The sequence below is a fragment of the Epinephelus moara genome, chromosome 4 (genome assembly GCF_006386435.1).
Source record: "Epinephelus moara isolate mb chromosome 4, YSFRI_EMoa_1.0, whole genome shotgun sequence".
NCBI lineage: Eukaryota > Metazoa > Chordata > Actinopteri > Perciformes > Serranidae > Epinephelus > Epinephelus moara.
Window position 1 is genome coordinate 12,485,246 of NC_065509.1, and position 23,139 is coordinate 12,508,384.

At 40.9% G+C, this 23,139-nt stretch overlaps 1 protein-coding gene across 1 annotated transcript in view; it reads left to right on the top strand.

Annotated features, from left to right (window-relative positions):
* The window catches only part of pigg (phosphatidylinositol glycan anchor biosynthesis class G), a 108,018-nt gene that overhangs the window by 4,229 nt on the left and 80,650 nt on the right, over window positions 1-23,139 (top strand). Inside the window, exons 3-5 of the mRNA XM_050042520.1 lie at window positions 7,456-7,665; window positions 10,078-10,266; window positions 17,112-17,250. Of these exons, the coding sequence (XP_049898477.1) occupies window positions 7,456-7,665; window positions 10,078-10,266; window positions 17,112-17,250 (538 nt within the window). The remainder of the gene's footprint in view (window positions 1-7,455; window positions 7,666-10,077; window positions 10,267-17,111; window positions 17,251-23,139) is intronic.

Consider the following 23,139-nt stretch of genomic DNA (forward strand, 5'->3'; position numbering starts at 1 on the left):
AAGGGAGTGATTTTCCAAGTAAAAGAGCAGCTCTGTCTTGTCCGTACGGGTGCTGGGCAGCGCTGAGGTGGTGGGATGGTTGAAGTTGTCAGGTGAAGCAGAATACAGTATTCAGCCTGAGTGTCAGAGGGCTGAATAAAAGGTAGCAGTCATGCTTCAGCAGTGGTGGGAGGAACGGCGATGTGCTGACAGTGTCAGGCTGTTGTAGAGATGGAGGAAGATTGGAGCCAAAACTTCCAGCCCAGGAGAAACTTTGAGCTTAAGACACACAAACTGGACAGAATCCTCGTCAGTGATGTCGGATAAATGTGGTCAGACAGGTAGGATGGGGACCGTGAGAGTGCTGACTCGGCAGTCTTCAGGTCAGATAGGGCAGCAAAGAGCATGGTGTTGGTTGACAGTGTCAGACAGTGGACAGGATGAGCACTAAAGACAAGAAGAAGAAACTCTGGAGGGGAAACAGAACATCAGTAACAAACTGAAGCACTCTCACTAATAAAAGCCTTTCTGAAGCCTGATCCAATAGAGCATGCTACTGTTACTGTTTGTCTTTTAATGAATGAATTATTTAGCTTATAAAATGTCAACACTAATGACAAATACCTATTTAACCTTATCAGAACCTCTTATTTTAATTAATGCTGAATGAATAAATTTGTGAATGTGTCCAGCTAGAGCTTCAACTATCTTCCTTTCAATTAATCTACTTAATTGTTTGTTTTTTTTCTATAAAATGTCAGAAAATAATGAAAAATGCCAATCACCACTTTCTAAAGCTCAAGGTGATGCCACCACCGTGCTTGTATTGTCTGATCAACACTCTGAAGTTTACTATCACATGAGACAAAGAAGAGCAGGACATGCTGGCTACTGAGAAACGCTGCAAACTCTCTGTTCTATCACGAGACAGAAAAGCCTAAAAAGCTGAAATTAGGAACTGTTTTGTGCTTTTGCTGAATAAATAACTGACACAATTAATTGATTATCAAAATAGTTGCTGATTATTTTTCTGTTGATCCGTTATTCAGCTAAATGTTTCAGCTGTAAATGTAAAAATGTTAAATGTAAAAAAAAAAGACAATTTTCCCAGAGTCTAAGGTGATGTATTCAGTTGCTTCTTTTATACGACCAACTGTCCAAAAGCAAAGATATTCAATTAATTATCATACATGGCATAGAAAAGCATTAAAAGTCCAGAGTGTAGGATTTAGGGCAGGGGTCGGCAACTTTGGGCATGCGTGCCACCAGTAGCACGTCGTAGCTTAACTAATGGCACACTAGGTTCCCCAATTATTCATTTATTTGCGGCAGCCCATCACGATAACATCTGCCACCATGTAGGGATTTTCTGTAGTTGGAGCTGGAGCGTTCATTAGGGGTTCTGTTGGTATATGTAAAGCCTACTGTGTGGTTATTCATTCTACGTGTATTCTGGGCACAGACGGAGCAGCAGAACGCCAGACCCAGTGAAACAGAAACTTAACTGTTTGTTTTGCTGGGTCTAAAAATGTTCTTTCACTCACAAACGGCTGCTTCTCTAATCCATTGATCTGATCTGATCAACTGTGATCGGATCGACTGATCAGTTATCTACCTTGCGGCTCAAACTCCACAAACTGCTGACAAGGAGGAAAGGAATTCATGAAGAGTTTCACGCTGCATTCACAGACCCACAAAAACATCTGGATTAAGAAAGGGGACACAGAATGATGCAAAGGGACAGATACACACACACACACAAAGTTTGCAGTGACATACTACATTTGGCGGTCATAGCAAGACACTGTGATTTGACTTAAGGGAGGAGCTCTGCTGCGTCCACACTGCCACACTGATTATCAAGAAAAGTTTCAAATGGCACTTCATATTAAAAATGTTGCCGACCCCAGGAGCATGTATTGGCAGAAACTGAATATGATATCCAAAAATATGTTTTCATCAGTGTTTAATCACCTTAGGCTAAGAACCATGTTTTTGTTACCTTAGAGTTAGTAGTTTATATCTACATATGCAGCTGGTCCTCTCCCACTAAATCCATCATGTTATTCTACCGTAGCCCAGAATGGACAAACCAAACACTGGCTCTAAATATGGCCATTTGCATTTTCGTTGTAACCAGTGACTGGGTGGTATTTTTACTTGACAGATGACTAAAAACAGTCAATCCAGTTTTTATTAACTCTCTGTAGATTGAGTGGTCATTAATTGACAGCACTAATATTCTTTTGATCAGCTAAATAGGTTGAGTTTCAACAAAAAAACTGAACAAGCGTTCAATTGTCTTTTTTTCAAGGGGGAGGATACACCTCCAGTTTTTGATGATGTCAGTTCTTGTGCCTGTCGAGTTTTAATGCATTTAGGTATAAGTGTCTGCTGAAGGAATGTAATGTTAACTGTTTTCACACATATTGAGAGGTAGATGTGAGCACACTGAATTTTAAAGTAAACTAGGTAACTGTAAGTGGATAGAGAAACAGATTCTCAAACAGAATCAACTTCTGTTTCAAGAAAGAGCTGAAGTTGGTTGTCATGAAGTGGAGTAGGTCAGCGATGATGTGGAGGAGGGGTGACGGGATAAAGATGAGCGGGATTGAGGTGGACTTGCGGGGAGACAGATGTTCCAACATAATCCGGGGGGTTTAGAGAAGGATGCAGTGATGATGAAGGGAAAGGAGGCCTCAAGGCAGCTTGGAAAAAACAGGTCTGTGTGTGAACTCTCTCAAAAGATTTGTTGACGGTAAGAGAGTATGTAGAGGAAAATCAATAAGAGAGGAAGTTCAAAATAAAATCTTTCTGATTTAGAAGCACAGGCATGAAGGGTTTATGTTGCAGCGGAGATGTACAGTACACTATATGGGCAAAGGTAGATAGGGGGAATTGGAAATGCCACTTCATCAGCTGCCCAGAAATGTGTAAGTTTGATTTGTGGGCTTGCTGAGAGCACACAGGCACATCTGTAAGCCCTGCAGAAGGGCCACTTAATCACTTTTTAAGGGGCTGGGCAGTTACAGTAGATTTGAGGCACAACAATTCACGTTCGTACCCTAATGTAGTGACCACTGCTTTATATTCTTAATCATATACTCTCAAAAAATAAAATACTGAATGACTGGATATTAATTTTTGAAGTATTTTTGACTGAATACAGATGAGAGCCTGGTATGAGGAAATCCCAAGATATCACACTAGAGTTGGTGCATCATGAAAACAAGCATGGCAGCAAATTCCTATTCTGTATTAAAACATAAAACTCAGGTTAATATTGAAGTGATTGAGAAGTGTTATTAACATAGTGTTAACAACCTCAGAAGGTGAATTGTTCCATCACAGCGTTGAGGTTTAGCAACACACCAGTAGGTGGCAGTACAGACCAACTGCCATTTACTGCCCACTATCACTGCATTGCACCCAATTAACTGGTATGACACAGACAACTAACCTAAATCATAATCTCTCAGTGGCACAGTCATTAATGTACACACACACATTAGCCCTAATGCTCCCTCCACTGTTTCTAATAAAGTTACAAGCTCCATGTAACACAGCAGACTTATTCAGATGCACAGTTTTAGTTTTCTGTCTGTGCGTTACTTTTTTATTAAAGGCCAAACAGTTGTTACACAGCAAACTCTGCCCCAGGGTCTTCACACTACATTTAATAGTTCCAATTTACTTGCTCTGTCTAACCAAGACAGGAAGAGAAAAGAAGTTGGTTTGCTTGCCTCAGTCCTATATTCACATGTGGCCAGTTGAGCCGCACTCTCAGACTGGCACAGCAGTCAGCGGACATTACTGAGGTGGTGGATTTTTGGACAATGAATTCAGTTAATCATGACGGTAGCAGCAGCAGCAGCAGCGATGCAGTGTGACCGTTTGAAAGGCTTGTATCTGCCTGGGTAGTATGCACGCAGTAGAACTGGGGCCTCATTACAGAAACTTCTTAAGTCTTAAATCCTATCTTATTTCAGTTCAGGATGGCATTTAGGATTTTTATTACAGAAACATGTTTCCTAACTGCGTTTAGAAGAAAAAATCTTAGGTATTGAGCTATTACAGAACCATCTTAACTTAGGGATTTCCCAATTTAGGAATCCTAAGTTAAGATTGCATCAGACCCGTCCTTAATTTAAGATAAGTATCAAAAGTGGCAGCAGCAGTGTTGTAAGGTCTGTGTCACAGTAACAGTGAAGATGGGGAACTACATGAGCACCGAAATATAATGATCAAAAGGGTACTCAGACTAGTACTTTCACCAGTGAAATGCAGTCCTCCCTTCCATCACTTAATATATGTAATGGGTAAATACCGACTGCCAAGACGATTCATTTTGAATTTGATTGCCGTGCTTGGTCCAGTGCCCCGTTTCAACCAAACACTTTCGGTATGGTACCTTTGGAACCAAAAGTAACCTTTCAGACATGGTACCTAGACCCTAGGTCCGTTAAGCTTTTCCACCGCAACCAGTTCCCTTAAATGTGGGCGGGTTGTCGTCACTCACTGCTCCATAAATACAGAGATACATATAGACATGACAGGACGAGAGATAACTGAAGAATCAAATTAGGATCTCTCAAGTAAAGCAGAGCTCAACGCTAATGTCTAAAAGTGGTTGCCAGGTTGCCACTCAGGCATCAGTTTTTGGTTGGCGAAACTTAAAATATGGTGGCCATTTTCATTTCCATTATATTTTGAATAAGATTCCCTACTGTTATATTTTGGCTTAATAATGAAAATGTGACATCATATTTGTAGAATGCATTTTATCTGATACATTGCAGTTCCTTCAGTTAAATCAATTCGCTCATTCATTGCTTAAACTACTTAATTGCCTCGCTGTTGTCTCTAAAACAGATGCTAAGCATAAATGCACCATTGCATTTGCAGCATTGACTGGTTTCGGCTCTGACTATAACACTGATTAATTTCATTTTCCGTAATTGCTTATCCTGTTAGGGGTCACAGGAGGGCTGGAGCCTATCCCAGCCGACAATTGGGCTGACATATAGAGACAGACAGCCATTTTCACTGCCATTCAACACCTAAGGCCAATTTAGAGTCACCAATTAACCTGCATGTCTTTGGAAGCAGGAAACAAAACCCATGCTGACACAGGGAGAACATGCAAACTCCACACAGAAGGGCCCCCCCCATCCTGGGTTCAAACCAGGAACCCTTTTGCTGTGAGGCAGCAATACTAAGCTATTAGCTATAACGCTATTAGACATCACCCTGGCAACAAATCTAAAAAAAAAAGTATATGTTTTGGGGTGCGCGTTTTGCTGTCTGCTTTCCCTATTTATTATATGTTAAAAGGTGGTTGCCACTGAGAGCAACAAAAGGCCAAGAATTGGTTGCCAATTTCTCAAAATGGCTGCAGATGGCAAGCTGGCATCTGTTACTGTAGAGCCCTGTTATGATCAGATAGGAGGTCTGAGATAGGACAAGACACTGCCATGAGTTTAGGAATTGCTTCTGTAATAAGCAAGTAGGATTTTTCCTAACTTTAAAACTTTAGATAGAACAAGCACTTAAGATATTTTTTTGTACTGATGCCCTTAATCCATAATTAGTCCCCTGTATCGCCTCTACAGGTATTACTTGGTAACAAAACCCAAGAGGATTAAAGATATTTTCAAGTCAATGGTGGAACATCTTCCGTGAAGTGAGTAAGTGAATAGGAAACCAAAAAATCTTTTGCCAGGCTCAAAGACTGTAAGTCACAGCCCCTTCCGTCTGTTTTTGGCACCTTTACACGTTTTCCTGACTGTGCCAGAGAGTATGTGTATATCCCACTGATATTGTATTCAACATTTAAGCAGGGGCACATCGCGAGCTTAGACACATACTGTGGGCCAGTGATTAGTACGTTGTTGAGTCAGTGATTAATTTGGGCAGCTTCTCAATCTTTTTTGGCATCTGGAGAAATTTTAAGATTTAGCCTTTTTAAGCTGAACTTTTTCACAGAGCTTTTATGCATCTCAAGCTGATCCTTTGCCTCTCAGAAGAATCATCTCCATATGCCTCCGTGTTTAATATTGCATAACAGCAAAGTGTTCCACCAGTTTGGCAAAAAAGGGCCTGTTTTTGTCCGATCCACTGGTTTTATTGGTCAGCCTATCTCTATTAATAGATGAGGGACCTCGGTGAGGCTGAACGGGCAGAAAGAGAAGACCGCCTTTGAAGCGGAACCATCCATCTCTTCCTGAAACAAGCATCTGCTCTGGCAGGAGCAAAACAATCGCAGGGAAGGAAGTGTTAAATAATTGAGCTCTGGAACAAAGCTCAGAAGATGAGGCTCCAAATTTCAGTTTCTAGTCAGAGCAATAACTGTGAATCAGTCGACAAAACTGAAAAGCTTCTGACATTACTCATGCGTAAAGAATGTTTATTAGTTTGTCATTTTTAAATAGGAGACGCAAACCTTTTTTAATGTGACAGAGGAGAAGTTTGCTCTCACACAGCAAGACACAAATTGATAAAATAATATCATCTGTGAAAATGTGATAGCGAATAAAGAAAGGTTTGAACCTTGTGACAGTTCCTGAGTTTGTATGTGGGGGTGTGACACTTTTAGTTTATTGCTAGAGTTGCTGTAGAACAGTTAAAGTGGTACTTGCACGGTAACAACGCACAAACTGCTCCGGAGTGTTTTGCAAGCAAACAAAACTCTAATATATAGAGCCGATAAGATCAACAGAATACCCAAATGTGAAGTGGAAAACAGGGTTATATAAGGAAAAACACTTCAACAGTGCAACAGATAAAACAGTGTTTTAAGATGTGATTTCAAAGATGACTTTGACTTTGCCGGCCCAGCTCCCCTCAGCAGGTTCGACTAACACCTGGGCCCTCACACATTAAAGGCTGGTCACCTCTGATTTTAGCCCGGCTTTTTGAGCGTACCGGACGATCTCAGGCTGTGCTCCAGGCAGCTCACAGGGAGTATGAATTACAGTGTTTCCTGCCAGCATCTGCATACTCGTGTCTCCTTCAGTGCATAAAGACAAGGCCTTTGTACTTCCCCCTCGACGATGCACCGAGCTCTCTCCTGACTTCCAAAATAGGCTGTGTTTCTCTTGTCAGTCAAATGGGGGCCGGTGTTGTTTTATTTCAGATTCCATGATGAAATCAGTAGAAACTGTACTTCATAAATTTTACCAATCTACCTGATTCAGCTTTCACTTTCCATTTGTGGCAGCAAGATTGGTTCGGGGATGTGGGGCGTAGTTTGGTTCAGATCAAAGTCGTGACCAATCAGATAAAAAGGAGGGGAATTCATTTCATTTATTTTGTTTTTGAAGATTATTAATATGTAAAAACTGTTTTTACTGAACACTGTACTGCAGCACAAATCTTAATTAGCTGGATTAATATGATGAAACTCTAAGGTTGTATAACACCATTAAAAGGCAATTATTGTTCAAAGGACAATGACAAAAACACATTCCTCCCTAGGCTCTAACCACTGGCAGTATCCCAGGCTTCATTGATGTGGTAATGAACCTGAATTCTCCTGCACTGCTGGAAGACAACCTCGTTTGGCAGGCCAAAACAGCAGGGAAGAGGATGGTCTTCTACGGAGACGACACCTGGGTGCGCCTCTTCCCCAAACACTTCATAGAGTACGACGGCACGACCTCCTTCTTTGTATCTGACTACACCGAGGTACGTGTCAGTCAAACAGCCAAGAGTTGGCTGTGTGAACGCTATGAGTGATGTGTTTTTCTGCTAATAGTCGATATAGGATTAAAGCACCTGTTGGCAGATATGACACCGGAATTTTAAAAATGGTGAGAAATCAGATTCCTGTGTCATCAAGGAACAGAGGAAGGGAGAGGAAGGAATTATGAAATCCTCCCATCCTCACTGTGAATATTCATGAGGGACCCTGAATTCTGTGTGTGTGTGTGTGTGTGTGTGTGTGTGTGTGTGTGTGTGTGTATGTGTGTGCAAAAATGATTTACGTAATATAATTTACAGGCATGTTCCTCAATTTTTTCATAAACTACTGCTGCTATGCATTTAAAGGGATACGTCACCGATTTTCAACCAGCTTTGCATCATAATGTCAGTTGTATGTGTGAATAAACTGTAGTAAACTTCCCTCCGTCTTACTGGTGCCCAGATCTTCCTGCTCATTTCCCAGCTCAAACATGTTATCTGGCAGATTTTCACTGACTCTAGCCAGCCTCTACCATGGACACAGAGTATAGAAGTGGATTGAGAGAGCTGCTCTCTCTCTCAAACTCATGCCAAACTCTGATCAAACTTAAAACTAAGCAAAGCTGAAATTTTTTGAACCAATATTCTATAACTGTGTTACCTATCTAATATATCTTTAGAAATTTTAACTTACTGTTTAACAGCAATTTGAGATCATTTTGTTAACTGTGTCAAAATGGACAAGCTCATATTACGTCACCCAACAGTGGGAGTGTTTATTAGTCTGGTGTGGTGCTGTGCATACTGGTAGTTGTACATTTTCTACCTCTTGAGCAAAAGCACATGGAACAGCCCTTTTTCTTTTTTCTTTTTTCTTTTTTCTAGTCATGTAGCGTTAGGGTTCGGTACTGTTCACATTTGAAGCCGGTACCAGCACCTGGAATTCAGTACCAGTACCCAACAGTACATTTTTGCGATACTTTTCATTCATTCATTCATTTTCTATCACTGCTTAGCCTGTTAGGTGTCGTGGGGGTACTGGAGCCTATCCCAGCTGACATTGGGTGAGAGGCAGGGTGCACCCTGGACTATCACAGGGCTGACACATAGTGACAGACAGCCATTCACGCTCACACTCACACCTACGGGCAATTTAGAGTCACCAGTTAACCTGGCGTGCGTGTCTTTGGATTGTATGAAGAAACCGGAGTACCCGGAGAAAACCCACGCTGACACAGGGAGAACCCTGCACAGAAAGGCTTCCCCACCCCAGGGTTCAAAGCAGGAACCCTCTTGCTGTGAGGCGACAGTGCTAACCACTGCACCACTGTGCTGCCCGGAAAAAAACTGCAAGGCTGACGTAGTCAACCAAAATGCAGTTTTGCTCCTCTGCTCTTTTCTGTTCATGCATAGAGCTTATCTGTTGTCTCTGTCTGTCTGTCTGTCTGTGTGTGTGTGTGTGTGTGTGTGTGTGTGTGTGTGTGTGTAAGAATGTATGTCCGTTCATGCAGCAGTAATGCTAGGCTATTACCAAAATAATATTGAAAAGAACATAGCCCAGATGTTGAAACTGCCGCAGCAGATTGGTGCTGCAGTGATGGTTTTTGCTCACCGGGAAGCCGATGGAATGGTCGATAGAACGTCCCACTGAGCAGCCGACTGAACAACTGACGAAGCGGGTGTGGACTTCTGTGGCTGGCTTCCCAGCTTCAGGGCACTTTGCGGCACATCTTCCTCTTGTCTTAACCCAGTATTCTCACTTAGATGCTCTCAGGTTCCGGAATTTGGCACCGATTGATTTAATGTGAATCAATTGGTTGGCACCCTTAAAAATACAGTGGAGTTCAGTACCCAACCCTATGTAGCACCAGTGTCAGAAGTATTTGCATCTTTCTACTGCATAGATACCCCAGTGTGGTGAAAAGACCATCTGTTCATCACTGAAATACTTCTGCTATTTGAAACTATGCTATAACCCCATAGATACAGTAAAGTCATAATGTACATAATGTATTAATGATTAATTAATCAGTGGTTTATGCATGTATTCTGTGGAATACTCTGTGTGTGAATATCTGGGAATGACTCAGTCACTGCATTATCTACGAGGCCAAGTGATCTGCATTAAAGAGATGGAGGCAGCTGAGCAACCAGGGAGGCACAGAGATGAGATCACACACAAAAGCTGCTCATCAATTAGCTCCGTATGCCACAGCTACAAATGCAGTGTAATATTTGCCCGATGATAATCAGATAATCATCAGACTCTGTCGCAGCTTTGGGTAAAGCTCCTCTCAGCTCAGTTTTTATTTACTCCAGGGGGCGGTTTTGAATAATATCAACCTAAATTGGTTATCAGTTGAAATCCTGCGGATCAGTAAATATGCATCTTTATGCATCATGTCTCCCATGTAGGTTGACAACAATGTGACCCGCCACTTGGATAGCACCCTGAAGAGGGATGACTGGGACATTTTGATCCTCCATTACCTAGGCCTCGACCACATCGGTCATATCAGTGGACCCCACAGTTCTCTCATTCAGCCCAAACTGCTGGAGATGGATGACATCCTGAAGAAGATTCACAGCGCCCTTGTTTCAAAGGTAGGTTCTTATCCTAATCTCTGTTTATGTGTCGTGTTGCATCCACACGTTCTGTTGTTGTGGGTTTCAGAATGTATTTTCTTCTGCAGTGTGATATTTTTTGCCGAGATTGTTCTGTAAAAGTGTCATGAAAGTTCTTGAAATTTGTTTTAAAGCTGCATGTATCAATATTTTTTGTGAAAGTGGTCACTTGTAGTAATGAAAATACACCTTTCACCTTAATGTTTTGGTTTTATGCCCTAACACAACTGTTTTGATTCCCTCTCACTGCTGTCACCTCAGGCAAATTTACTTAATAACTTGTGAACTTAATGAAGCATTTAGCAACTGAAGAGCCAGACTACTCCCCTAAGGAGGAGACCAAAACAGAGCTAAAAGGAAAGTGAACATTGGGCTACATTTGTGAATGCTAATGTTCCTTCTGCATCTTCTGAGTCTGCTCAACATGTAAAGATGCGACTCTTTGCCAACACATTATCAAGGGAGCTAAAACAATTAGTTGGTCCACAGGAAAAAAAAGGGTTACAATTTGTATAATTAAATAATTATTGTCATTGCCAAATATTCACTGTTACAAGCGTCTCAGTTGTGAGAGTCTGCTGCTTTCTTTGTCTTATAGGTTGGTGACCTAAATATCTTGAGGTTTTGATTGTTGGTCGAATCAAACAAGCAATTTGATGACATCACCATGACGTTTAGGAAATTGTGATTGGCATTTGTGCTTTTTTCTGACATATAACAGACCACTTATTCATTATTTAAGAAAATAATGGGCATACAATTTGTTTTACAACCACAAGCAACTATTGCTTCCTGTGAATTTCTCTCATGGAGGTAGGCAATTTGAGTCCGCCAGGGGAACGGTGAAAACTATGACTAAATAGATCGATCAACAACATTTTTCCATGATTAAGAAGAGATGATGACGAGACAGCACCCACATCATTAAACACTAACTCTGACTGTATCAACATGCAATACTGTGGGTGAGAAAAGAAAAGATTAAAATGAAGTTTAGAAAATAAAGATTGTACCCAAATTGTTTTTATTTTCATTGTGAAGTGTTACCTAAGCATTAAACCTGTTGGGCTCCCGTCAGTACGTGATCTGCAGTGATAGTTTAAGCATCTTGTCTGTCTTCCCTATCAGGACTAAACCAGCAGCACATAATGAGCACAGCAGGGCCCACTTTAATTTATACGTGTTATTCCTATGGTCTATGACAGTCCAACAATATAAGTAAACTTGAACAACTTTCACTTAGCTTTAGCTTAAGTGCTAAAACTCAAATTTGTGATGTCATAGGGTATAAGATCTGGAGCTCCTCCACAGACAATGACGAGTGACAGATGTTATAGGTGACCCTGAGAGCAGCCAGGGGAATGTTCTGAGTATAAGGGCACATTTTCTGTTTCAGAACTGACAACATTACAATAGAATAAAGCTCATTTCAGTATGAAATAGAAAGCAAACATTCTGTGGGTCCACAACATCAGGCTCCTATTCATTGTCTATGGAGCAGCTCCAGACTTTACACAGCTATGACATTATGAGTTTGAGTCTTACTTCTGTGGTTTCTGTCTTTGAGTTAGAGTAGCTCATGCTTGCAAATATTGATTGAACTTATAGTTCACAACAACAGGGCTTGGGTCTGCACAGTTGTTATTGTTTTATTATGGCTCAAGTATATATTTTTTTAGTATATAGTATTGGGTCCTAGGCCCGTTGTTGAATCATGTTGGTTCAAAATAAATACAAAAATCAGAACATGTTCCATGTCTGAAACAGGACCAGACCCTTTCAGCAAATCTGCCCTCTTAATCACTGAACCTGTGTTTTTCATCAGATGTAGGAAATAAGTTTGACTGACATGACAAAATTATTCATTTTAGTTTCATTAAATTTACTGAAATGTTTAATATAATCTAATGACTAAAAAATCTAAAATGACAACACTAAAATAGTGACAGTTTTCTTTGACTAGATAACATTAAAATGACTTAGTCAGACTTGATTAACAAGGACATTAGATACAGGATGTCAAAAGTCAGAGAATGGTTTCATTTAATGAAACATTTTAACCTGTGTATTATTTACTGGATGTATTTGGAGGCACTGGCTTGGCTTCTGATTTCCAATTTAAATTAATTTGACCAGGTTACTCTGTGTGGCTGGGCTGCTGCTTAATTCAATTGTTTCCTGTCAACATTTGTTTCAAATCATCATTATACACTACAGTTTATGGATAGTTATTTTGTCATTTTTTAAGGGTTTTGAGGGTTATTATGAAATAAGTCAATGTCATTATAGAGTAAATAACTAAAAAATATGCAAAATAGGAAGTAATGATCAATCGTTAATATATTAATGTGATGCTATCAGTGGATGTTTTAGCATGATCCGTGTTTGGATGGTCATTTAATTACACAGATAATTTGTACTGTTTCTAGCAGTCATTATACTATCTGTTCCAGCAACCACAGAGATTTAATAAACTGTTAAGCTTTTCTGTTATCTTTAATTTTGTCTTTGATCAGTGTGCAAGTCTTGTGGCCTTGTTTAGTCTGCGCGGTCTGACAGCTGTGCATGCATATTGTCTTTGTGCCGTGTGTGTGTTGTTAATGGGCATTGTTTTGTTGTCATTCAGCTGTGCAGCTTGTATTTAGATTGTCAAGTCATGTCAACACGAGCCTGCAATCTCCCTCGTCTCTCTCATCCCTTTGCATCTCTGAAATGGCAGAGCGGGAACAGAGGCCAAATGCAGATATGCTTGTAAACTTTCCCTCTTTGCAAAAGATACAGCGAAGGGTATGTCTGGAAATGTTGATGCAACATTTCACCACATCCTCACAGTTGTTAATTCTGTCTTGTTAAATCCTGTCTCTGCAGGCTCATGGCGACATCTGTGTGTTGTGGGCAGCCTCACACGGGCTCCCAGTGAGCCCTTTGAATGAAATGCGTTTGAAAGTCTCGCTTCAGTCACATTAGTGAAAGCTGTGGCTGTTCTTTTCTACAGCAGCACTGTGACCTAAATATAGGCACAGCCCAGTGGGGTCCCGCACGATACCTTAGAAGCTTCGACAAAAACAACTATGTTTTCTCTGATCAGCTTTTAACATGTCGACTTTGACTGGCATTTGACTGCACAACTAAGCTGGACGTTTTTTGTCGCTGAATCCTTTAGTACCAAAAGTAATGATGGTTCCTGCAGCAGCACAGTGAAGGAGAAAAACAGGGCAGCATTCAAATGACACCCCTCAATGTTTCTGCTCTAATGTGATGCGAGTAGACTATTTCAACAAGTTCATATCAGGGCAGAGACATGCTCTACCTGCAGAGTGGACAGACGCAAAACTCTCCATTAAAACATGATTGGAAAACAGGACCTCCCAGTCATAAAGACCTCCATCAGACCTTTGTGTTAATGGAGATCGCATGGCCTCAATCTTTTCCTCTGGATATTTCAGATTTTAAGGTTGGGCTGCTGCTTGTGCTGTTTGAAGTGCAAAACATCTTAAAGCTGACCTTCAGAGCAGCGTGTAATCTGAGCCATGTATTTCATTTGAGAGATAATGAGATGTTGCTAATGTTTGTATCTCACTTTCATTTTTCCTTTTTTCGTCCTTTCTTCTAACATTCTGTCCTGAGAGAGGACCTGAATATTGTCCTGTTCACCATAGTGCCTTTTATACAGCCAGTATATAATTTACCATTCGGTTCATTTTTTGCCTAATGTACCAACACAGCCCAGCTGAATATGATGAGCTAATAGAAGTAGCTCTTTGTTGGCACCACCAGTTCTTATGAGTGGTTCATATACAGGGTTCTATTTAAAGGAGCTATATACAACATTTAGTGGATTAATGGCATCCTTAGGAGAGAATCAAGTCATGTTCCTCGTGCGTGTTGCAGTACGAGCTTCTCTGTTCTTTGCTGTGGGAACTGGACCGGCCATATTAGTGCATGCGTGTATCCCGCTGGCTACCTCACTGCCACCGCTCTGCACTGTGATTGTACAGCAGTTATCAGCAGTAATGCCGTCCCAAGCGATGGTGGTGATGGTGTTGTTGCGGTAGCACAGCGCACACCGTCCAGTTCCCCTCTGGTTAGACCCGATAGCTCTGTCAACACTGTTGCTGTTGTTAGCGCTGTTCAAGCTCTTCGCACCATTATAGCTGAAAGGTGCTGGCTCTGCCACCTCCATGTTGAGAACTGAGTGCAGACAATCCTGCCCTGGACTCTGAATCATAGATATGCTATGAATGTGGCGTACAGCTCCTTAAACACTTTTACTAATATGAAAGTATTTATTGTTACAATACATTTTTAATACAGTTGAATTGTCATTATTAAGGATGCTTTAGTCAGGCTTGCATCTGCACTTAACTATTTATTACTCTGAGCTGACTATTGAAACTTCTTCCATTACTTTGGCTAAATATTTTCAACTTTTTATTCATAACTACATTAGCAAAATAATTCAACTTATAGTTTACGATTTTAACATAATTTAATTTTCACTACTCCTCTGTTACTTTTAATTACTTTAAGCTAACTATTTCAACTTCTCCACTCACTTGCTAATTCTGTTTCAACACGTTTGTTGCAACTGACTCGTGTTAGGTTGACGGTTCAACATTATACCAATTTTTGATTTTATTTGGTTTTTAATGTTCCTCCCTAAAAAATGAGCATATAATTTTTTAACGCACATTACAATTTGTATTTTTTAGTTTAATTGATTACTTGAGCCCAAGATACTCTATGACAAAAGATACTGCACTACAAGCTGCACCAGTGAGATGAAATGGTATACACTTCAGGTCTCCAAGTGGGCATGGGCGTCTCTCGTCAGCATAACCCCACCCTGTTTTGAAGTGTTGTAAATTGCAAAACAATACAACACTATGGACAGTAGAAATGTAATGTTTGTTCCTTATTTTGCTACTTTATTGTATCTGCTAGCTTATCAACCGAGTGTAAGGGTGTTTTCACACGTGGTCCTTTTCAGCCCTCTGTGTGGACAGCCTGTAATACTTGCAAGGATGCAGGACGAGGAGTAGTTTGGTCCATGGAAGATGCTGCATGTCTCCAGATGTGGAACGGAGAATGCATCAGATAGCAACATGTTTTCCTCCAGCTTCGAGTACATCTGAAAGCAAGGGGTTTCGTAATCACACTGCAGTGCCATATCAAAGTAAAAACATAACTTTATCAATATATATCATATAAAGGCTGTAGTGTGACCAGAAAGAGAACTGAGTCCTCTTTTAACAATGTGAACACAAAAAGAACTGAGTCCCTTTTCTGTTGGTCCACTTTTTGGTCCACTTTAAGAGGACTGAGTTCGGTACATTTAAAAAGGCCTAAAGTGAGCTGTGTCAGTTTATCAACAGTCTCTGGTTGGGCTTTCCATGTACCCTGTGGCAACTGCAAATGTACCCCCTGGGGTACAAGTACCGGTGGTTAGGAATCACTGATCTACCAGACAGAGTAGCATGATTTCAGAGCAAAAATAAAAACCATTTAGCTTGTTTTTTTTCTCTGGCTTGTTGGTGGAGAACATGAGCTATTATCTGATTCAGCGTGGTGTCTTGTGTATGGGTTTAAAAAAAGGTTTGAAGTGTGAAAAAAGTCTCCCAAAAGACGAACGCCTGGTGCTTTCATCGTTGAGAACAGGAGTAAACTCTGACTTATCCTAAACAGAGAAGAGGCTCGCTCAGCGTGCGGCTCAGTGGTGTTTAGTGCTGGTCTTGAGGTGTTTTTTGGTTCCCTTGTGTCCCATGCCATTTATAACAAGCATCCAAGAGGTAAAATCTAGGACAGAGGGCAGTCTTTTGCTCCCGCTTTGCTGAGTGAGTAACAAATATAACAGGTCAGCTGAGAGCACAGTGGCACAGTTTGGCTCGGGCTCCGACCTGCAGCGTTGGCTCAATGTATTCATCATGTTTTTGTGTCACGCTCTAACACTATCAAAAAAAGGTAGGATCGATTTTACTATAGCTACGGCTAAATAAACTGTTATGCTGACACTGGCCTTTTCTGTGTGTCTGTTTGGATAAAGTCATCCTCAATGAAACTACCATTTTATCTGACTTGGCTTCCAAACACAAAGCAGAATTGATCTCAGCCTTTCAGCGATCATTGCTTTTTCTGTCTTTCAGGCTGTCTATTAATCCAGGGTGGGTAGAATACAATTTTCAAACTTTAATAATAAATGAACTCTCTGGTCTTTGATATTGTTTTGTCTGTACGTGTGATACAGCACAAAAACTGAGGAGTCTTTTGAGAGTATTGTAATGTGTGGGAAGGTTTGGCTTTTGTTTTGTTAACATCTGTAGTCGTGTGTTTTTTTTTTCTTTTAAATCAGCCCCCACTGCAGTGACTCATAAGGCATCCTTGTCGAAGTCTTAGTCAATGGAAGGTTCTCGTGAGTCTCGTTGAAAGGGAATCACTTAGGGAGGAACCAAGCTTGATCAAAGTCGCTCGCCCTCGACAAACGATTCATCCTGTGTTTGTTTTCTGCTGTTACCGTACTTTTTCCATTCTGGAGATGCAGTGAAAGTGTGCCAGGAAGTGTTTGTCATGACTTCCTTTTCTAAAGTAATAATTTAACACCTTCCTTGTCTACTGCTGTTAAATATCTTCAACATAATAACATCAGATATATCTTGTGAAGCAGTCGATTACCCGAGCAGCTGTCATTTTATGCTCTGTTTTCTAAACTGGCTGTGTTTTTCATTTAGTGCCAGGTTTAAATTATTCACATCTATGAGCTTTGAGGTTTTGCTCTCCCGGATCACATACAGTGGAAGTCCATTAACCTTGGTGTTTGGTTTTCTCAGGAGGCAGAGGGATCCTTGCCCTACCTGCTGGTGCTTTGCGGAGACCACGGCATGTCGGAGACCGGCAGCCACGGAGGCTCCTCCGAGCCAGAAGTCAATACGCCCCTGGTGCTCATAAGCCCGGCCTTCAAGAGAAAAGGTATACCGTCTAATGTTGCATAAAGGAGCCGAGGGCTGTAGATTAAATTGAAGAGATTCTGTTTGGCGGGGGCCAGCTTCACCCTGTCAACATGCAGGCCTATGAATGACAGTGTAGACATGATGTGATTTTCGATTGTCCAGTTAAGGCAGTGTCTGCTGGTCCATCCTGCTGCACAGAATATGTTTCAGTCATGACTGAAAATTATGGATCAGTCAAACTAAACTTAGATGTGTTTGGGAAACAGTTTTCTTTCATGCTCACACATAACTTTCCATTAGTTTTAGCGCGAGGAGCAGCAGCGTCTCTGAAGAGTAGAAACTCCTGAGCAGAACTTTTATTTTGGAGTGATGAATGTGGTTGAGTGTGAAAGTGTGATTGTGATAATTGCTTCTTTCTCAGCCAAGTCTATTTTTGAGATCTTGTCTTGCAAAGGTTTTTATTTATAGACCATTCATGTTAATTAATCATTTACAGTTCACTTGAGTTGTTGCTACAGAATTGGGGGTTTTGCTAGCACCCTGCGCCTCCTGCAGTGCCAACAGCTTGAATCACTTGCCTACCAGTCGGATTTTATGCTTACAAATTCTAAAATTTTACAGAAGGGGGAGGAAGGAGATGCCAAACTCTGTGTTCTCCTCAATGAAATACATCCAAAGGCAGTTGAATGAATTCCTTCAGTTATTAATGAAGTGGATTTCTATGTTTCATGGAGATAGATGTTTATAGAGGCTGATGCAGCTTCACAAAGTGTTTCACAATAAAAATCAAAGCAACAGACATAGATTTCAAGCACAATACAGCTGCTGAGAAGGGCGGCTGTGTGTTGTGATTTGCTCATTTGTATTGACAATCTGCAGTCTGTCATGTGTTTCTGAATCAGGTGTTGCTTAATCTTGATTGGTGCATTGAAGCACATGACACCACTTGTTATGCCTTTTGTGTTTTCAGGTTGTATGGTCGTACTGTAAAACTTCAATTAACAGCCCAGGCTGTTACTTGCTTAAATCACTGAAGTTAACAGGCCCATGTATGGGACAGGCATCTATATGGGACAGACCTTTAATTCCTTATACTTAAAACTGTTGCTCAGCAAAGATGGTAAGTTCCCTCAAATTTTTTATTTAAGCCAGTATGAATATTAATTGAACAAAAATTAGACTTCAGTTAATATATCAATCATGTATCATTCATTTGATCTAGATCTGACAGACAGCGCATCAGAGACAGTTACGACACCCAGTGTACTGACACACCACTTTATCCTGTGAAAATAATATTCTCAACTTGGATCAATTTTTATGAAAAACCCTTTTGATTCTTACATCTGAGGACCCTTATGGACTAAAGGAATATGAATACATTTCAGAGTAATGGAGGAATGGACACATAATTTGACTTAATGACCACTTCAGAAGTAGGAAGTCACCACTTTTTTTTCCATCTGTCTTGTTTACCAGGCCAGTTAATCTGAATGAATTATCATTTGGTGCTCATGGTTTCAGTAAAATGAACAGAATGGTTGAATTGTGGAGAATCTAACCAAGCTAACGATGTGTAGCATCACCACACTGACAGAAGATTAGATATTTATATTTGCATGCACTATTGAAGCACCTAACTAATGTTAGCACAAGTAGGTCGCCCAAAACCTGGTTTATACATCGAAAGAACTATAAAAATTAACTGCTTGGCAACCAGTCAAAATGCGTAGCCACAGCGGGCTAGTAAAAGGGACTGGCCGGTAAACTGGGACGAGAATCTGTTTACCTTTTTCCGTTTCAGCCCTGTGTGAGTGTTACAGTATGTGTAGGACCCATTGTTGTGAATGCAATATCTCGAGAGTGCTTCAAGGGAATTTCCTCAAATATGAATTTACTGATGATACTGATTAGATTTTGGTGATCGAAGGTCAGTGCGACCTCAGAAATCATGTTTTTCGCCATATTTCAAGAATTGACTAACCTGGAAATCCAGATGCCCCGCCTCTAGCAAATTCTAATTTGCACTGCACGGGGATCTGGCCCCAACGAGCAGAGCCCGCTGAATCGCCATCGGATCAATCAAATCAGTCTATCTGACAGAGGTAGGCTCTGGGCGGGCGTACATCATGAGGACAGCACTGCGCCGTAGGAGTCGAAAAGTAAGCAGCCAAGATGGCAGCTGCCGAAGGATGTTTTGCTGTTTTGCCGACGGGATATGGCAAAAGCATAATATCTCAACTCAACTCAAACTTTATTTATAGAGCACATTTAAAACAACCGGGGTTGACCAAAGTGCTGTACAGATTAAAAGCAGCACGGATGTTAAAAGTAACCCATATAATGCCGCAACTAAAATAAATAAAATAAACACTAAAATACATAAACACAGTGCAATAAAATAGAATAAAATAAAATAGAATAGAATAAAATAACTTAAAACAAATTAAAATTTAATTAAGATTTTGCCAGATGTCCACTTAAGCTTGATTAAAAGCCAGGGAGAAGAGGTGAGTCTTTAAGGAGGATTTAAAAACCTCAATTGATCCCGCAGAGCGGATGTGCCAGGGCAGGTTGTTCCAGATCCTAGGGGCCGCCGCCACAAAGGTTTGGTCACCTTTGGTTTTTAGCCTCATTTTGGGGGTGACCGGTAGCAGCTGATTTGAGGATCTCAGTGTTCTGGCAGGGGCATGAATATGAACGAGCTCAGTCAAGTACTGGGGGGCTAGGCCATTAAGAGCTTTAAAAACAAACAATAAAATTTTAAAATCTATCCTAAAAGCAACCGGGAGCCAGTGCAGCAAAGCTAAGACAGGGGATATGTGGTCACGTTTGCCAGTGAGGAGACGGGCAGCTGCATTTTGTACCAGCTGCAGGCGGTGCAAGAGTGAGTGGTCCAGGCCAAAATACAGTGAGTTACAGTAATCCAGTCATGTGTTAATAAAAGCATAGATTACAGTCTCGAGATCTCTACGTGGCAGGTACCCTTTGACTTTTGATAAAATCCTCAAATGGAAAAAGCTGTTTTTCACGACCGAACTAACCTGGCGATCAAATTTCAGCCTGTCATCAAATATTACACCAAGATTTTTCACTGATGATGCATCGTCAAATGTCATGACTACATACGAGTCTGGACAGACATAAACATAAACTGTAACTGCAACTTGCAACAGTAATTCTCGTTTCAAACTGAGTGCTGCCCACTCTACACCAATGAGAAGAGCGCAGAGGGAAAAAAAAAGAAATACAGAAATATCCAATGTGAGAAAACCTAAGTAGTTCTTACTTTAGCAAGAAATATTGTGTTCATGTAGGATCCCAGGGCTCAAAATAAGACGCTGGCTGAGAAAATAAGTTTTCAGAGTCTTTTAGTCCATCACGAGGTGTTCTTTTGTCCACTTTTGTTGTCGCTGGTGTATCCAGCTGTCTGTGAAAAGAAGGGAAGGGAAAATTTGAACTGCCTAATTTAATATTTAGAAAGGAAAATAGCCTTGAATTTATTGTACCTTGAGTTCTTTGCAACCGTGATGCACAAAGAGGCAGACTTTCTATTAATACTACCTGGATGTACATATGTTGATATGGAAATGTATTCTATTTAATGCATCAGTTAGTGCAATCAGTGGCCTCATCAGAATAACTGGTTATTTTTAACATAGTGAGGATGGTGGGTCATTAGTAGAAAGCTGAACTGCCTGTTGTTTTTCATTAGAACATGCTGCAGTGGATCAGACTTCATTACTGGCTCAGTACCTGAGCTTCACTTTTTAATCTGAATGCATCATTGAGAAAACGGCCGTCTTACTGCAGATTGGCAGAACATTTAGTGCTGGGAGGATCCTGAGAGGCGCTGCCACTTTAATCAGACAGTGTAGCTATGAGAAGACATCCAGTCATTGTTTACCTCAGTACCTGTGTATCTTTGCCTTTTTCTTAAGACACTGTATTGCAGTCAAAACCAGGAAAAACAATAACATAGAATGGACAAGATGACAACATCCCAGCCTCAAAACCCACAGCAACAGTGTTGCAACCACATCAGTAACTGATGCAAGAATGTTTTGATACATCCATGGACAAAATTTCAGCCTACTGACATGAGAGAGATATTGGTGAACTACAAGTATACATCACAACGGCACATACGGGCACTTCAGTAAACGTCAAGGTCGTTTGTGGGTTAGAAAGTCAATGATTCTATTGATGTCAATGCAGTTTGACATGTTTTTGGATAAGAATTTTGACCCGTCTGTGTGCATTTATTTATGTTAACGTTTGTCTAATAGACATGTCTAATAACTGTTTTGCGACCTTGCCTGAACCTGAGCGTTCACGATATCTGATTGCTGTCATATCCCTTCAGCCTCCCCCAGTCCAAGTGGATGCATGACACAGCACAGTGGGCGGATATTGTTAATGTGGACATCTATATTTGATTGAATCACCAGGTACCATTAGGCTAAGTGTTGTCTATAAATAAGCAACCGGTAATAGCCAACTGTTTGATCGAGGCTCAGATTCAGTTGGAGAGGACAGTCATGCTGCTGTACTGTATGACTGTAATATTAAGGTAGCAGCCTCCCACTCTAGCTAACGTTAGTTGTCCATCAGTGGTAACTGTCAGCAGCATCATTTAGCGGTTTAACCACAATGACAGTGAATATTCACGTATATAATGTGCCTCAAATCTCCGTGTGAAAGCCTTGGTTAACCCCTATGTAATTGCTTTTTTGGCATTTTCCTGTTTCTCTCCTACAGCGCGTTTCTTTCCACTGAAAAGGGAAACAGAGTTGATGATAATGCTTTGCAGGTCTGCTCTGTAGCTAGGAGTCAAGGCCCGAGCTGCTATCTTATCTTATCGACATGATAGAAAGAAAATTGGAGATCAGCATCTTTGGATTGATTGTTGGTGTAACCAGCTACACAGCAACTCCTCACCTTGTGTTATCAATTTCCGGTCTGATGTGTGGTCAAAGCAATCCTAACTTCACCTTTTGGTTTGTGGACTACTGTTTTTAAGCCTCGAGTTCGGCATTTTGGCCGTCGCCATCTGGGCTTTCTGAAGCCAGAAGTGACCATATGTGGACGAGAGCGTGAAGCTGTGGATGACACACTTTGTTATGCCTGTATCCGGACTGACAGGTCTCCATTTTAGAGATTGTCAATTACAAGAAAGCCTACCCTGCTTTATGGTCTAATTTAATCTCAGTGGGGCCATAATTTACTAAATGAATGCCATGCTTTATTGAAGAAGACTTGAAAGAGACCATTGAGACCATAAACTCAGGAGGGAAATGTTTACTGAGGAAATAGATCCAGTGTGAAGCAGCGCCATTTTCTCACTGACTTATTTTTACAACCAGTGGAGTCGCCCCCCGCTGGTCATTAGAAAGAACTTAGGTTTAAGGCACTTTGGCATTGCTTCACTCTTCAGACCCAGAGGCTACCTCCTCTTCTTTAAACAGTCTGTGGGTGTAGCACAGATAAACACACTTCATACATGTGGCAGCCTCAGTTTAAATCACATTATAACAAAGACTAAATGTGCAATAATCTGTTGAGAAAACCTTGTTAGGGTGCCAGCTTTGGCACAAAGTCATCTCTAAGCTGAGCAAATGCGTGGCTCTGTACAGTCATATTGAGACTTCAGAAGTGGCTGTGGTGGTATTTTAGAGATAATATTAGCAAGCTACATGCATATGGCTTCGTCGTCAGCGACAGTTTTCTCATCTATGAATCAGCATTCTGTGTGTGTAACCTTTTACTGAGTTATGACACATCTGTTCTGCCAGAATGTGAGTCGCTCTGTTCAGCGCGAGAACAAGCAGAGTGGATATCGTTCTAAAGAGGTTTGGTTGGATGTAACAGTAAAGGCAGGCATGTGGTCAACGGTCTGGCAAGCAGA